The sequence below is a fragment of the Capra hircus genome, chromosome 13 (genome assembly GCF_001704415.2).
Source record: "Capra hircus breed San Clemente chromosome 13, ASM170441v1, whole genome shotgun sequence".
NCBI classification, from domain to species: domain Eukaryota; kingdom Metazoa; phylum Chordata; class Mammalia; order Artiodactyla; family Bovidae; genus Capra; species Capra hircus.
This window is the reverse complement of record NC_030820.1, coordinates 50,663,656-50,681,225: the sequence shown is the minus strand read 5'-3', so window position 1 is coordinate 50,681,225 and position 17,570 is coordinate 50,663,656. Positions and strand designations below refer to the sequence as shown.

At 42.9% G+C, this 17,570-nt stretch overlaps 1 protein-coding gene across 6 annotated transcripts in view; it reads left to right on the top strand.

Annotated features, from left to right (window-relative positions):
- Positions 11,525–17,570, top strand: part of PANK2 (pantothenate kinase 2) — a 29,313-nt gene continuing 23,267 nt past the window's right edge. Inside the window, exon 1 of one of the 6 annotated variants that reach the window (XM_018057383.1) lies at positions 11,525–12,167. In XM_018057383.1, the coding sequence (XP_017912872.1) occupies positions 11,891–12,167 (277 nt within the window). In that variant the 5' untranslated portion in view covers positions 11,525–11,890. Of the gene's footprint in view, positions 12,168–12,212; positions 12,645–17,570 lie in introns of those variants that run through there. The other 5 variants (XR_001919022.1, XM_018057389.1, XM_018057386.1 and 2 more) reach the window with 5 other exon arrangements.

Below are 17,570 nucleotides of genomic sequence, written 5' to 3'. Positions count from 1 at the left end.
CTCCTTCTATGGGGAGAGAAGCATCCTTATCTTATACCACATGGGTAGCTGCCATCTCTGGCCATGCCCAGTGCCAGCCCCAGTGCCACGGATAGCTGTGCACATGACTGGAGCTTACTGGCTCTTAGAGTCTGTCAGGTTTATTTGTTAACTTCCCAGAACCTTAGCTGCTCTGACTTTTGTGGTCTTCAGGAAAAGTAGGTCACTATGCATGCTTCATCCTTGAGTATTGATAGGTGGTTTTGGAAGAGTTTTGTTTTTGCTTTGTTGTACAAATCATTTGATTCCTTTGGGGTTTATAGTCAAGGCCTCATTCATTTGGAGACCTTTGATTTCAAATTCAGGATATTTCAGGCAGAGGCCAATCTGATTTTTCTTCTACTCAGATAGTAAAAAATATTTATTAAGAGCACTGTACTAGACCCTCTGGGCTCAGTGACAAATCAGTGACACAGGGTCCATGCCTCGTGGAATTTCAGTCTAGTAGAGAGCTGAGTGGGAAATGAAAAAAGAAACAAGTATGCAACAGAAAGGAGTTTTAAGTTATTGAAAGCTATAATGAAGAGTAAATGAGGGAAAGTTTCTTTTTTTTTTTTCTTTTTGGCATCATGGCTTGTGGGACCTCAGTTCCTTAACTAGAGATTGAACCTGGGCCCTTAGCAGTAAGAATACGGTGTCCTAACCACTGGACAGCCAGGGAATTTCAAAGGGAAAGTTTCTTTTCTTTTTTTTAACTTTTTATTTTGTATTGAGGTATAGCTAATTAACAATGTTGCGATAGTTTCAGGTGAACAGTGAAGGGACTCAACCATACATATACATGTATCCATTCTCCCCCAAACCCTCCTCCCATCCAGGCTGCCATGTAACACTGAGCAAGAGTTCTATGTGCTATACAATAGGTCCTTGTTGGTTATCCATTTTAAATATAGTAGTGTGTACATGACCATCCTAAATTCCCTGTTTAAAGGGAAACTTTCTTATAAACAATAGCCATATGACTCTGTCTTTGGGATAAAATCACATACACACAAAAAGACTTGTACACAAATTTCATAGTAGTTTTGTTTGCAATAGCCAACAACTGGAAACAATCCAAAGATGCCCACCAGGTGGTGAAAAGAGGTATTTTCTGCATAGTGGAATACTACTCAGCAATAAAAATGAACGAACTACTGATACATCAACATGGATGCGTCTTGAAAACATTATGCTGAGAAAAAGAATTTGGCCTGAAAAGAATATATTCTGAATGATTCTCTATATATGAAAGCCTGGAAAAATCAAATATAACACAAAGAGATGGAAATCAGATCAGTGATTGCCTGGGTCCAGGGGTGGGAATGCTTGGGAAGGGGTACAAGGGAATCTTTAGGATGATGAAAAAGTTGTTTATTTTGGTGATGGTGGCTACATTTATCAAAAATCATCAACCTGTGCATTTAAAATGGGTGCACTTTATTATATAAATTATACCCCCAATATTTTGGCCACCTAATGCGAAGAGCTGAGTCATTTGAAAAGACCCTAATGTTGGGAAAGATTGAAGGCAGGAGGAGAAGGGGAAGACAGAGGATGAGATGGTTAGATGGCATCACCGACTCAATGGACATGAGTTTGGGTAAACTCCAGGAGTTGGTGATGGACAGGGAGGGCTGGCGTGCTGCGGTTCATGGGGTCGCAGAGAGTCAGACGTGACTGAGCGACTGAGCTGAACTGAACTGAACTGAACTGAAATTTGATCAAAATGCAATTAGAGTAGAGAGGAAGGAAGTGAAAAAAAGAAATGAAGAATGGGCAGGAAAGGGAATAATACCTATTTAGAGGGTGGTGGTGGTGAGATTCTCTGAGGGAGAACTTTTAAGCTGAATGTTCTGCTTAAATGTATCTGCCTGCCAATGCAGGAGACACAGGAGATGCGGGTTTGATCCCTGGTTCAGGAAGAACCCTTGGAGGAGGAAATAACAACCTACTCCAGTATTCTTGCCTGGAGAATCCAATGAAAAGAGGAGTCTGGTGGGCTATAGTCCACGGGTCACAAAGAGACATGACTGAGCTTCTGAGCACACCATGCTATGCATGGAAAGGGCTAAAGGAATAAAGGATGAAGATGGTTGGGCTGGGGTGGGGGAAGGGGTGCTCCAGGCAGGAAGAATAGCAGATACAAAGGTCTTGAGGTAGGGAAGAGAAAGTAAAACTGCTTTGGCTGTGATAGTTAATTGGATGAAGAAGATTGACTGGGAGATGTCTGGCCTACTTAAAGTAACAACATATCTGAGAAATTTGAGTTGCACCCCCATAACCTGCAAACATTAATGATTAATAACAAAGCATCTTCATCTATTCACTGGTACAGGTCCCATAAAGACCTCTTGATACTTTATAAGCCACTCATTTAAGTCAATGTAAGAGGGTACTTGAGAGTAGTGAAAATAGTTTTCATTAAAATAACTTTCATTAATGTAGATTGGTGTTCTCTTTCAGTGACTATGACCAGTAGTAGGGATTCTGAGAGGAGGGCATAATAGAGAAAGTTCTGCAGAACACTCTATTTGCCAAAATAAGGTAGATATTTCTTCTTTTGTGCATTTCAGTCTCTTCAGCTGCCTGAAATTTAAGGTTCCTTCAGAAATGGATTCTTAGCCCTTATGGTTGTTGTTTAGTTGCTAAATCATATCTGACTCTTTTGTGACCCCATGGACTGTAGCCCACGAGGCTCCTCTGTTCATGGGATTTCCCAGGCAAGAATGCTGGAGTGGGTTGCCATTTCCTTCTCCGGGGGATCTTCCTAACCCAGGGATTGAACCCTAGTCGCCTGCATTTCAGGCAGATTCTTTATCATAAAGCCACCAGGGAAGCCTCAGCCCTTAAGGTAGGAAAGTTATAATTCAGGACATTAGATCTAGGGAGAGGACAGGGTAAGTGGCCTTGACAATGAGGGCGTGGTCTCCATCATTATTATTTTAAGGCTCTGGTTTGAGGAAACAATGAAAGCTAGATTAAGAAAAAAGGGGGGATAGGGTGACTTTAGAAGTGTCTTTGAAAAAGTGTTATGGAAAGACCCAAAAGACATGCATGTGTTTAGTTCAGGAAAAGATGAAAATAGGCAGGACTGGGAGAGCTGGAAAAGCATTCTGTTTTGATTTGTGTATCTGTTTATTTTGGGTTTATTTGTAGACCAGCTTTCTCTGTTTCTTTGCCTTCATGGGGAATATGGCATTACACTTTCAGAAGTGAGTCCTCATTTCAAAGTGGTAGGGTTATGAAGTATACAAACTTGGCTGTTGGGGCCTAATCTATACAAAGATAGGGGGATTTCTTGGAGAAGAGTGGATGGTTGGAAGCTAGGCAGATACCAAACTTGTTTACTACAAAGATGTTAGTATTCTAAAGAATTTCAAAGTTGCTCTGTTGGCTTCCCAGGTAGTACAGTGGTAAAGAATCTGCCTACCAATGCAGGAGACCTAAGAGATGCGGGTTTGATCCCTGGGTTGGGAATATTCCCTGGAGGAGGAAATGGCAACCCACTGCAGTATTCTTGCTTGGAAAATCCCATGGTCAGAGGAACCTGGTGGCCTACAGTTCAGGGGGTCGCAGAGTCGGACACAACTTAGTGACTGAGCACGCAAAGTCGCTATTGCCACTGTAATTATTTCGTTATCAACACATTTTTGTGTATGTGTATTACTCTGTGACAGGCACTGTAGGTGATAGGAAGATGCAAACTCTTATTTTAATAGTTCTCATAATCTAGCTGGGATTACTATGTACACCAAGAATTTTAAGACACGGAATTGTTGTAAATGCCATTAAGAGTAATATAACATCTCTTCACAATTAATTAAAATTTGAGATGTTTCCCTTTTTATTATTTCTAGTTTTGTCTATTTGAATAAATTTTTTATTTAGTTAATGCTATGAAAGTTCAGTTTAGTTCAGTTCAGTTGCTCAGTCGTGTCTGACTCTTTGCGACCCCACGAATTGAGCACGCCAGGCCTCCCTGTCCATCACCAACTCCCGGAGTTCACTCAAACTCACGTCCATCAAATCAGTGATGCCATCCAGCCATCTCATCCTCTGTCGTCCTTTTCTCCTCCTGCCCCCAATCCCTCCCAGCATCAGAATCTTTTCCAATGAGTCAACTCTTCACATGAGGTGGCCAAAGTACTGGAGCTTCAGCTTTAGCATCATTCCTTCCAAAGAACACCCAGGACCGATCTCCTTTAGAATGGACTGGTTGGATCTCCTTGCAGTCCAAGGGACTCTCAAGAGTCTTCTCCAACACCACAGTTCAAAAGCATCAATTCTTTGGCGCTCTGCCTTCTTCACAGTCCAACTCTCACGTCCATACATGACTACTGGAAAAACCATAGCCTTGACTAGACGGACCTTTGTTGGCAAAGTAATGTCTCTGCTTTTTAATATGCTATCTAGGTTGGTTATAACTTTCCTTCCAAGGAGTAAGCATCTTTTAATTTCATGGCTGCAATCACCATCTGTGATTTTGGAGCCCCCCAAAATAAAGTCTGACCCTGTTTCCACTGTTTCCCCATCTATTTCCCATGAAGTGATGGGACTATGAAAGTATTAACTTTTAATTTTTTCATTTTGATCCCTATACTGTTGTTGTGCAGGATGTTAACATTAGGAGTAGCTGAGTAGTGGTTTATGGGAACTCTGTATTATTCCTGAAACTTTTCTGTAACTTGAAAAATTGTTCAAAATAAAAGTTTTTTTAAAAGCAAAAAAAGTGAGATATTGTAAAAGATCAGAAGGTTTACAGCTAATTGTAATCAATGAAGACTTTAAGAAGGAAGTATTATTTGGACTAAGCCATGAAAGTTGGATTGGATTTCAATAAGCAGAAATATGGTGGGGAGGAATTTCATGTTGGATGAGCAAAGCCTTAGAGCAGAATAAAAGTAAGGTGTCTTATCTGGAGAACTGTGAAATTTACTTTGCTGCATGTTGTATAAGCATATGAGAAGTAATGAGGAAAAGTGGAAAGATGCCAAATAATGGGGTTCTTTGGATATTAAGTTGTTTGGACTTTACTCTGTAGGCAAAGAAGCCACCGAAACCTTTTAAACAGAGGAGAGATTATAAATAGGACAATGGGGACTTCCCTGGTGGTCCAGTGGTTAACTCCAAAGCAGGGGGCACAGGTTTGATCCCTGATTGGGAAAATAAGATCCCGCATGATGTGCAGCATGTCCAAAAGATTTAAAATAACAGCACAGTGGTTTAGTAAGATTGACCAGTAGGCTGGAAAGTAGAAAAACTAGAAGTGGAGCACACATTTAGGAGGTAACTGAAATAAATGACTGATTAGATAATGCCTCTTTGTTCAATATGATAGCCACTAGGCACTGTGGCGTTTGACCACTTGTCATATGTTGAAATGATAGTATTTGGGATATACTGGATTAAATAAAATATAATATTAAAATGAATTCAACCTGTTTCTTTTTACTTTTTAAAACATGGCTACTAGAAATTTTACTTTTTTTGAGGGGTGGGGGCTGTGCGGCTTGTGGGATGTTAATTCCCCAACCAGGGATTAAACCTCACTCTCCACAGTGAAAGCATGTAGTCCTATCCACTGAACCCCCAGGGAATTCCTTAGAAATTTTAAATCACACACATGATTTGCATTATATTTCTATTGAACACTGCTGCCTTCAAGGAAAGAGAGAAATAAATCAAGTTACTCAGGGCAATGGAAATGGCACTGTCTTTAAGAGAACTAAGGAAAGTGGGACTGTGAGAAAAGAGGATAAGCTTGTTTTCAGAAAAAAATGCTTTTACATAGATTTATTTGGGAGTGAAATAAGAAGTTGTACTTAACGTTACCTTAAATTGCTCAAGCTTATTTGACCATAGATGGCTTTTATAACAACTATTAAGTGCTGAAATCTTAGTGCTTATCTAGTGTGCGTTGTGTTCAGTCGCTAGATTGCGTCCGACTCTGTGACCCCCCATGGACTGTAAGCCACCAGGCTCCTCTGTCCATGGGATTTTCTGGGCAAGAACACTGGAATGGGTTGCCATTTTCTCCTCCAGGGGATCTTTCTGACCTAGGGATCGAACCCGCATCTCTTGTGTCGGTAGGTGGATTCCTTATCGCTGCTGGGAAGCCAATCCACATCAGAGACATTCAGTCAAAGATAAGATAGGCCTTGAGCTTGCAAACTAGGAGAAAATTTCAGTCCTTTCAATACCTGGGAAGGAATAGAATCTTCCATATCTAGGATCTCTATCCCTCCTCAATAGTAGATTCTGGGCCAGGGGTCAGGCCTTGGAAGACTGTCTAGGAGCTTAAGAACTTCATGTTCTATATATCTTTGTCCTTTGGGAAAGACTGTAGGCAAAGTTTTCCCAAACTCCCTACACTATTATACTCTGAAAAAGTTCTTGTGCTTGAAAGAGGCCTGATCTACTCTTTTTATTTCCTTGACACTAATGGAGTCCAGTGAAAGGAGAAAGAACTTGTGGCTTGACATGCTTGTGATCATATTTTCCTTTTTACTTTCCAGTGATGCTTTACTTTAGTTGCAAGAAATTTCAGTGGAAACTCAGAGAGTCTGTCCCCTGGGTTTTGAAAAGTATTTAAGAGGACATGACTCATTAGGAACCAGAAGACACACTGCGGGCTCCAAGATGGTTTCCAGTGATCCTTTCCTGGTGTTCTTATCCTTGTGTATTACCAACTCATGTTGGGCTGGTCTGTGTAATATGTAGAATACTGTAGAAATGACAGAATATGACTTCACACGCTAGATCTTAAGACATTGCAACTTCTACCTTGTTTTCTCTTGGATCACTAGCTCTAGAAGCTAGCTGCCATGTTGTGAGGACACTCAGACAATCCTAAATCTCCCATGTTGTGAGGACACTCAGAAATCTCCCATGTTGTGAGAGCTGAGGCCCGCTACCAACAGCCAGTTTTGTGAGTAAGTCATGTTGGAAGTGGATACTGAAGACTGTTATGCCCTCAAATGAAAGACGCTAAGCCAGAACCATGCAGCTAAGTCACTCCCAAATTCTTGACCTACAGAAAGTATGATAATATGTATTACTATTTTAAGCTACTAAGTTTGGTGTTATTTTGCCTAATAATCAAATTCCCACACGTGTGTGTGTATATATATAAATATATATAGTCTCTTGATTTTTCTTGATTTCTCTGTCCTATAACTGGATGAATTACTCATATATTGGGCTTTCTTCACAGCTCAGTTGGAAGAATCTGCCTGCGATGTAGAAGACCCAGGTTCAATCCCTGGGTCAGGAAGATCCCCTGGAGAAGGACATGGCAACCCACTCCAGTATTCTTGCCTGGAGAATTGCATGGACAGAGGAGCCTGGTGGGCTACAGTCCATGGGGTCGCAAGAGTCGGACATGGCTTAGCGACTAAACCACCAATGTGGTAGAAGTGTGTTTTGAATGACGTTTTGTTGCTGAAATGGCTCTAAATTTGCAAGTCATTACTTTAGAATTTAATTAGTTCTTCTGAAGCACTATGCTTACCATGACCCCTGTTCTTCTTATTCTGGTGTGTACATCACAATATTCACTTCTCCCCAAGGGTAAACAATTGAGAGAAATGATAAAGAACTTAATAACTGAGAGAAGTGATAAAGAACTTACTAATGCTCTCCCTATAAAACAAATTAATAATCACAGAGAAAGAAAACCTCTTACTTGCTACTTTCATTTTTTCTTTTTGCAAACCGCCCTCCTCCGAAGCTTAATCATGGATTTACTTTGCTCCAAGTCAAATCTTCAATTAAAAAAAAATGTTTTACTTAAATACACATACAAAAACAGTGAACATCTTGATGAAATGTTACAAAGCGGATACACTCATGTAACCACCATCCAGACCAAAGAAACCAAACATTTAGAAGCCTATCTGGTATCTTCTACCTACTACTCTTTTTTCACCCCTCAAAGTAACAGGTATTCTGCCTTCTAAATCATTTATTTATTTATTTATTTATTTTAATTATTTTTTTAACACCAAAAACATTTTGTATTGGGGTATAGCCAATTAACAATGTTGTGATAGTTTCAGGTGAACAGTGAAGGGACTCAGCCATACATATACATGTATCCATTCTCCCCTAAACCCCCTCCCATCCAGGCTGGCACACAACATTGAGCAGAGTTCCATGTACTATACAAAAGGTTTTTGTTAGTTATCCATTTTATTTTATTTTTTAAATTAATTTAATTTTTTTACTGTTTAAATCTTTTTTTCTTTTTTTTTTTCCGCATTTTTATTTATTTATTTATTTATTTATTTATTTATTTATATTTTACTTTACAATACTGTATTGGTTTTGCCATACATTGACATGAATCCGCCATGGGTGTACATGAGTTCCCAATCCTGAACCCCCCTCCCACCTCTCTCCCCATATCATCTCTCTGGGTCATCCCAGTGCACCAGCCCCAAGCATTGTGTATCCTGTATTGAACCTAGACTGGCGATTCATTTATAGCAGTATGTACGTGACCTTCCCAAAGTTCTTAACTATCCCTTCCTACTCCAGGAACCTTGAGTTCCTTTTCTAAGTCTGTGAGTCTCTGTTTTGTAAGGAAGTTCTTTTGTATCATTTCTTTTTAGATTCCACACACAAGGGGTGTCATATGATATTTCTCTTTCTCTGACTTACTTCACTCAGTATGACACTCTCTAGGTCCATCCATGTTGCTGTAAATGGCCTTATTTCATTCTTTTTAATGGCTGAGTATTATTCCATTGTTTATATATACCACATCTTGTTTATCCATTTCTCTGTCGATGGACATTTAGGTTGCTTCCATGTCTTGGCCATTGTAAACAGTGATGCAATGAACATTGGGGGTACATGTATCTTTTCAGGCCATGTTTTTCTCTGGATATATGCCCAGGAGTGGGGTTCCAGGGTCACATGGTAGCTGTTTTTTCAGGAACGTCCATACTGTTCTCCATAGTGGCTGTACCAAGTTACATTTCCACCAACAGTGCAGGAGGGTTCCCTTCTTTCCATATCCTCTCCAGCATTTGTTGTTTGGGGATTTTTGATCATTTTTAATTTTTACTTTTCCTGGTTTTGGCACACAGCTTGCAGGATCTTGATTCCCTCACCAGGGACAACCATGAGTTCCCTGCGGTGGAAGCATGGAGTCCTAACCACTGGACCACCAGGGAAGTCCCTAACATTTTTAATCAATGTTGAACTTCACATAAGTGGAGACATATAGTATGTATTCTTTCATGTATGATTTCTTTTCCCCAATTTATTTACATTTTTTTAACTTAGGATTATAAACACCTCGCCTAATTGTCATTTGTGTCTGCTTCATCTTTTATTTTGGATAAACTCTAATGACAGCCACAGACCGCAAGTCCACACTAGTGAGTGAAGCTGTGTGTATGTATTTGAGACGAGAAAAAGCCTCCCAGTAATTTATTGGAATGTCACTGAATCTGTGCCTTTTGGTTATCATAAAGCAGAGAGTAGTAGAATTTCTCAGGAATCCAGACTGTCAGTTTTTCAAGCTGTATGCCTCTGGATAAGTTACCACATCATCCAAATGTTCTAGGAGGATTAAGTAACACGTTAAGACATGTAAAGCCCAACATTCAGAAAACTAAGATCATGGCATCTGGTCCCATCACTTCATGGGAAATAGATGGGGAAACAGTGGAAACAGTGTCAGACTTTATTTTTTGGGGCTCCAAAATCACTGCAGATGGTGACTGCAGCCATGAAATTAAAAGACGCTTACTCCTTGGAAGGAAAGTTTTGACCAACCTAGATAGCATATTCAAAAGCAGAGACATTACTTTGCCAACAAAGGTCCACTAGTCAAGGCTATGGATTTTCCAGTGGTCATGTATGGACGTGAGATGAAGAAAGCTGAGTGCCAAAGAATTGATGCTTTTGAACTGTGATGTTGGAAAAGACTCCTGAGAGTCCCTTGGACTGCAAGGAGATCCAACCAGTCGATCCTAAAGGAGATCAGTCCTGGGTGTTCTTTGGAAGGACTGATGCTAAAGCTGAAACTCCAATATTTTGGCCACCTCATGCGAAGAGTTGACTCACTGGAAAAGACCCTGATGCTGGGAGGGATTGGGGGCAGGAGGAGAAGGGGACGACAGAGGATGAGATGGCTGGATGGCATCACCGACTCAATGGACATGAGTTTGGGTAGGCTCCGGGAGTTGGTGATGGACAGGGAGGCCTGGCGTGCTGTGATTCATGGGATGGCAAAGAGTTGGACATGACTGAACGACTGAACTGAAAGACATATAAAAAAGAAAGCGTACACATATTTCAAGTGTTGTTTTGATGTTGGGTTTGTCTTGGTGTCTCAGGTGATGATTCTTGATTCTTCAGAATGGTCTATTGTAGCTCAGATACTTGATGGAAAGGCCCTCAAGTCAAGGAAAACCATATTATTTTTTGTTGGGGGAGGCAGAAACATATGCATTGTTGAGCACTGAGATTTAGAAGAGTAGCTATGGGTTTTCTTGGTTCTTGTAGGATCCCTATGGTGTGGCTTCCTGCAGGAGACAGAATTTCCAGATTTCTAGAGTTATTCCTACAGTGAGGGGAACTAGTTTTGGGTGAACATGGTAATTCTATTCAGCAAGCAAGAGAAAAGCTCATCCTTCTTGTTCAACCTACCACTAGCTGTCTTAACAGGAAAGATGAACACAAGGGGCATTACAGTCTGAGGGGAAGCACTTATGATATAATTAGTGAGCCAGATTCCACTAAACTTGACGGGGTGCCTAGGGGAAACAGCGTTGTGGATCATTCCAGGTGTGGGCAACCTATGGGAGAAGAGCTGCTTCGATGGACCTTCAGTATCTCAGGTGAGTATCTCAGGGCTGGAGGTGAACCACGTTTCGCCCCCCAAAAGGTGATGATTCAAAAAACAAAAAACCAACTAAACAAAATCCCCAACAACCCAGGCCTCGAAGCGACCATCACACCCTTCTACGTCCCGCAGGGCACACCACACAGAAAGAAGGTCCAGATTTCATACAAAAGCCAACCCTACTTCCTGGCTCCCACACCCTCCCTCCTTCACTACAGGAGGGTGGTGAAGGATTTATAACCCCCTCTTTCTTCCAGTTGCCATGGATACCAACCCCAGGCCTTTCATTCCTTCTGTTACTGGGAACAGTCTCTAACGCAGGAGAAATGGAGGGCTATTTACCCAAACCCGCCAGTGGGAGTGCTGGGGGAGGGGGTGGCGGTTAAACAGAGCGCGAAGGACTGGTGGTCTAGACTGCAGCGGTAGAATCAGGACAAAAGCTAAGTTCAGCCGCGGTTCAAGCCCTTTCGTTCGCTAACACCTGCGACCAGACCTTGCGGGACACTGCTGGCCTTAGGGGAGGGGCAAGCCGAGACGACAGGACGCAGCAGCGGGGTGCGGCTCGGGGCGCGAGGCGGCTCCCGGGAGAGTTCCGGGGACCGGAGCGCCGACCTGTGCACTAGCTCAGGAGCGTGCAGCGGCTGGAAGAAGGTGCAGGCCCCTCCACCCACTTGTCCATTGGGCGGCGGCACCATCACGCTCGGCTCTGCAACACCGCTCTCCACCTCCACCCAGCCAGGATCCCCTCCCCCGCCGTTCTCTGCACCGCCCCGTCCTGGGAGCTTTTCATTGGACGGAGGCGCGGTCGATTCGCTTCGAGTCAGAGAGCCGATTGGACAGGAGGCCGTCGGGCCGCCCCCAACCAGCTTGGATTGGCTTGCTGCGCGTTGGCGCAACGGAAGAGGCGGCCTGGCGAAGGTGCTCTTTTGCTCCGACTGGCTTGCCGCGGAGGAGGCGAAGAGGGGACCAGCGCTGGGGGGCTGGCTCGGGCGGCAGCGGTGGCTGCTGCGGATGGGTGCCGGTTGGCTTGCCGCACCCATGGAGCGCCACGGCAGGGCCGCCGCCACCTCTGCCTCGTCGGCCCGGGAGCCGGTGCCCGGGGGCCCCGATGGGCGGCGGCGGGAGCCACTGCGGCGCCGGGCGAACAGCGCGTCAGCTCCTGCCGTCGGGGCCTCGGCTTCGGCCTCGCCTTCGGCGGAGGGCGTAAGGCGGGATCGGCCAGGCTCCTACAGCGGCGCTACCTCGGCCTCCCGTCAGCGCGTCGAAAGCCTCAAGAAGAAGCGGCCGCGTAAGTGCCTGGCGGGGCGCCTTCGCGCCTCGCCCTGCCCCCTTCCGGCCCGGCCGCCGTTTTTCCCGCGCGCGCCGGCGCGGAGACAGTGCCCCCGCACGGTGGTCCCAGTTGGTGCTGGAGGCTGCAGGCCTCAGGGCCCCCGAACACGCGGGCCTCGTGTTCGGCTCCGTCCGCCCTTTTTGTGCAGTGGTTCGCTCTTCTGCTTCTCAGTTGTCCGAGTGGAGCGTCTTTTCTCAGGACCTTTTCTCCGGTTCTTAGCTCCTTGTGCATTCTTTGTCCGAGAGTCACATGATTTTTTTTCCTCGAGAAGGCTGCTTTTTGACTCTCTTCACCACCTCCCTTCCCCCCACCCCCGAGTTGTTTGAATCACCAATGTCTCTCCAAGACGTTACATCCTTTTTATCTGGAGATTTTGGGCTCAAGGGAGATAGTTGAGTTGTTGCAAGCCTAAAACTGGATCCCGTGTTCTGTGCGGTAAGCTTTGGCTGCTTTTCTTCCCATGAGAATTCGGGTCTTCTCTCATCCAGATATCTATTTTCTTACCATCTCATTGCCGATGTTCATAATTCAGTACTGTAGCATTCTGGGCTTTTTAGGAATTTTTATTTTGAGGGAAAAAGACATCTTCCTGAATATCGTCTAGGCGATTGCACATGCCTTTATCAAAGAATCGGTTTCCCTGTTTTATTATAACGTCTCTTTTTCTGCTTTGTGATCTAGTCCATATATATATATGTATACACACACACATATATATATATATTTTTTTTTCCTCTTTACGGGTCTTCAGTTCAAGTCCTCTATCAAGCAGCCATTGCAACTCTTGAAAATATCCACTGTCTTGATACTCTAATATGAACTTTCGGATATAATAACAGTTTACTAATCCATATGGTTATACTGTTTTTTTCGCTTGTTGCCAGATTCCTATTTCAGGAAACCAGCTTGTTTTAAATGCAGAATTTGAGAGTGAGAAAGTGGCAGTATGTCCTTATTGGATAGTACTTCAGACTTTATTGGATAGTACCTCAGCCCAACAACCCATTTGCTTTACTCTTCTGTGATTTGGATGATTAAATATTAAATGCAGGTCTAGTTGGCTATGAAGTTTGAGAGTTTTCGGTTCTTTTGTCTTTTCCCTGTGTTGTTGAAAGAAAGAAAAGAGATTATCCACTCTCAGCCTATGCCATTTTTAGAGCCTGGTGTTGAGAAGCACCTGATTTTTAAGTGATGCAAAACTCCTTCATGGTTTTGAACTGCCTTAATTCCAGAGATTCAGCAAATAATCGCAGCCAGGCAGCCAGCTCTTTGTGACCGTTGACTACAAAGATTCTAAGTAAGTATTGTAATTTGGGTGTTTGCCACAAGTCAGGCACTCTAAAAATTTTTTTCATGTACTCTTCTGAAAGCTTTAGAAAACTCCTTGTGACCCCGTGGACGTCTGTGGAATTCTCTAGGCCAGAATACTGGGGTGGGTATTCTTTCCATTCTCCAGGGGATCTTCCCAATCCAGGGATTGAACCCAGGTCTCTGCGTTGCAGGCGGATTCTTTACCAGCTGAGCCACAAGGGAAGTCCGCTAACAGGTGTACTACTGGACAGTACAGAAAGAACAAATGGAAGGAAAAACAATATCTTGTCTATTTCTTTAGGTCTCGTTATCTGAGAGATGGCTTTTCATGATTTTTATAAGGACTAGTGAGTTCATTAAGGGCTTTCCCAGGTGGCTTAGTGGTAAAGAACCTGCTCGCCAACGCAGGAGACACAGGGGATGCAGGTTTGATCCCTGAGTCGGGAAGATGCCCTAGAGAAGGGAATGGCAATCCACTCCAGTATTCCTGCCAGGAGAATTCCATGGACAGAGGAGCCTGGTGGGCTATAGTTCATGGGGACATGACTGAGTGACTTTCACTTCACTTCACACCAGTTAGCTGTATTAACTGCTGATCCCTTCAAGAGTTATGCTTTGGTATTAACTTTGAGAGAATTCAATAAAGGTGAGATCTTTGTAAGTTTTACTACAATTAGGTATAGGGTGGTGCCACCTTTCTTTTGTTTGGAAACCTCATTGTGCTTACCTAAAGGTATAGGAGACTAGTTGTTATTAGAAATTAGAAAGAGCTGTTTGGTTTATCTTAGGAATTATGAACCCTGACTATAGTCATGTTCTGCCACCCATGTTCCCTAGAGCAGTGTGATTCCCAAATCTGTCCTTGTCTGAGACTTAACACCACACATCGCAGTCATTAGAGAGATGGCTAGGTGTGTGTGTGTCTAAAGAAGTTCTTTGAACATTTTAGATTAGCTGGTGTGTGTTTCATAAGTCTGCTGCTGCTGCTAAGTCGTGACCGACTCTGTGACCCCATAGGTGGCAGCCCACCAAGCTCCTTCATCCCTGGGCCTCTCTAGACAAAAATACTGGAGTGGGTTGCCATTTCCTTCTCCAGTGCATGAAAGTGAAAAGTGAAAGTGAAGTCACTCAGTTGTGTCTGACTCTTAGCAACCCCATGGACTGCAGCCTACCAGGCTCCTCCATCCATGGGATTTTCCAGGCAAAGAGTAATGGAGTGGGTTGCCATTTCCTTTCATAGGTCTGAGAGAAATATAAAGATTGGTTTAAAATGATGGAAACAAAGATGCTAATGATAGTAACATAATACTTAGGTGTTTATATTAAACGCTGTGCCAAATACTTTATAAACATTCTTTTGAGTCTTGCAGTTATTCTCTGAGATGGGTATTTGTGATCTCCAGTTTCCAGATGAGGAAACAGGCTCAAAAATTTTCCCTTGGTCCAAGGCCATATAGAGAGTTAGTAAGGGAGCTGTGTTTTGATTCTAGTTGTGTGTCTGACGTCAAACCTGGTGTTTCTTGGACTTTCCCCATCTCGGAAGGTACAGGCGATATAATCCAGAGTAGTGGTGGAATCACTCAGAAGCTAAAAAACAAAAACTCTGATCTGCAGAGAGGTCCAAAAACATCTTTTAATTTTTAAAATTTTATTGTTTTTAAGTTTATTTTGGTTGTGCTGGGTCTTCATTGCTGCATGGGGTTTTCACTAGTTACAGCAGGAAAGGGCTACTCTCTCATTGTGGTGCACAGGTTTCTTACTGCCATGGTTTCTCTTGTTGAGAAGCAGGGACTCTAGGGTGCTCAGGCTTCAGTAGTTTTGGCTCCTTAGAGCGCAGGCTCAGTAGTTTTGGCACGCAGACTTTAGTTGCTCCAAGGCATATGGGGTCTTCCCGGGTCAGGGTTCAAACCGTGTCTCTTGCATTGATAGGTGGATTCTTTGCCACTTAGCCACCAGGGAAGCTCCAATTTAAAAAATTTTATTGAGGCATAATTACATACAGTAAAATGTGCGATTTTGACAAATGTAACAAGAGAACATACGTTTTAATCTGGAGCCCCAGATGTACAGCAGATGTTCAGGAGGTGTGTGGAACTCGGGGATCACAGTGCTTTTTGGCAGTGTTGAGGGGATGAGCTGGATCTTGGAAGGGGATGTTTAAGCATGTGAAGCATGTTTCAGCACTCCAGGGAAAGCTTCCTGATGTGCTGATTTTGAACTCATACCAATCATTGAATGTCCTTAACCTCCATTAGTCTAGAAAATAAAGCTTTTGTTTGTAGCTTGATAGTACTAACCTAGAAAATAGTTAGCTTTTCCTTGGTATTTGAGGGAACATCAGTGTTGTCAGAATGAAACTGGTGCTTGGGTCCTGTGAGGCTGCCTTTTATCTGGTGCAGTGTTTCATCTTCAGTTAGGGAATTAGAAAGGGCCACCACCAGGAGCTCAGGAAAAAAGTTAGATTTCTATTTCTTTGTAGCCCATTTTTGAGGGACAGTTGGAGAGGATGCTTTTTTTTTTTTTAAAAATTAAATTTGGCTGCATCTGGTCTCAATTGCGGCACGAGTGTCTTCCCTTGTGGTACATGAACTGTCTAGTTGTGGCATGGGCTGGGTAGTTGCTGTACTCTGGCTCAGTTGCTCTGTGGTGTGTGGGATCTTAGTTCCTCCACCAGGGATAGAACCTGCATCCCTGGCATTGCAAGGTGGATTCTTAACCACTGGACCACCAGGGAAGTTCATTGACTGGTCATTGATCGAGGGATTTCCCTGGTGGTGTAGTGCTTAAGAATCTCCCTGCCCGTGCAGACAACAGGGGTTTGATCCCTGGTCCTGGGAAGATTTCACATGCTGCAGGGCAACTAAACCTGTGTGCCCTAGAGCCTGTGCTCCACAACGAGAGATGCCACCACAGTGAGAAGCAGGCGCTGCAACTAGAGAGTAGTCCCCGCTTGCAGCAACTAGAGAAAGCCCTCAAGCAGCAAGGAAGACCCAGCGCAGCCAAAAATAAATACATTAAAAAAAAAAAGGTATTGAGGTTCTTTGGGCTTAAATTTATAACCTTGTGAGCTCTTTTCAGGTTTATAACTTGGGGGTATGAATTTCGTAACTTTAAACACTTCTTTCTCAATGTTCTTTTCTCTGTTTTTGTCAGCAAGGTAGACTAAGATGTGAAAGTCCTTTATAATGGCTTAAAGTTTGCTTTCTAAAGGTGAAAGCTATCTTGCAGTTTTTAGTTGGCTGTTAGGTTTTGTTATTCATACTTCTTGAATGTAAAATTTATTATTGAGTCTGCTGGTTTTATAGTAGATAGTATTTTATAAGTATATGGTCCCTGAGTTAAACTATTTTGGGAATACTTTTGAGGTCTGTCTTTTAATCTGAGGCCAAAGCTTTCTGCTTAGAGCAGCCTAGGGGTTTGGGTATGCAGTGTCTTAACCATGTGTGGTCTGGTAAAGATGTAGTTCATAATGTTGGAAAACGCACACTTTTATAAATCATATATTTCTCGTTGGAAAGCATTTCAGTTGTTGGCACCTATTATCAGAGTGCTAATGATGATTTTACATAGATTTGTGAGAGAAAGTTTAAATTCTTTTTAGGAAAGTATCCTAAGTCAAGTGCACTTTGTCTAGACAGAGTGCCTTGGAGGAAATATAAAATATGCTGAAGGCTGAAAACAGACTCAAATATCTGTGAAAATTGAAAGTGATAAAATAGGCCTTCATTTAAGAGATGAGGAGTGTGATGGCATAGCAAAAGCTACTTTTCCCATGTCTTTTCTTGCCAGAAATACATAATTTTTGAATGAGAATTCCAGTTATGTTATAGTATATGGGGCAGTCTCTCAGTCATTGACAAGAATCTAACCCCGCTTTGATAGGCTGAATGTTTAGAAATAATGGAATGTATGGCCTGAGAGATTATCAGAGAGCATGCTTCTAATGGACCTCCCATGTCTTTCATTGTCTTTCAGTTCTTATGGGTATGTAAATGGTGCGATTAGTAGTATAATGGAAAATCCAGAAACCAGTGCAGTCTGAAACCAGTG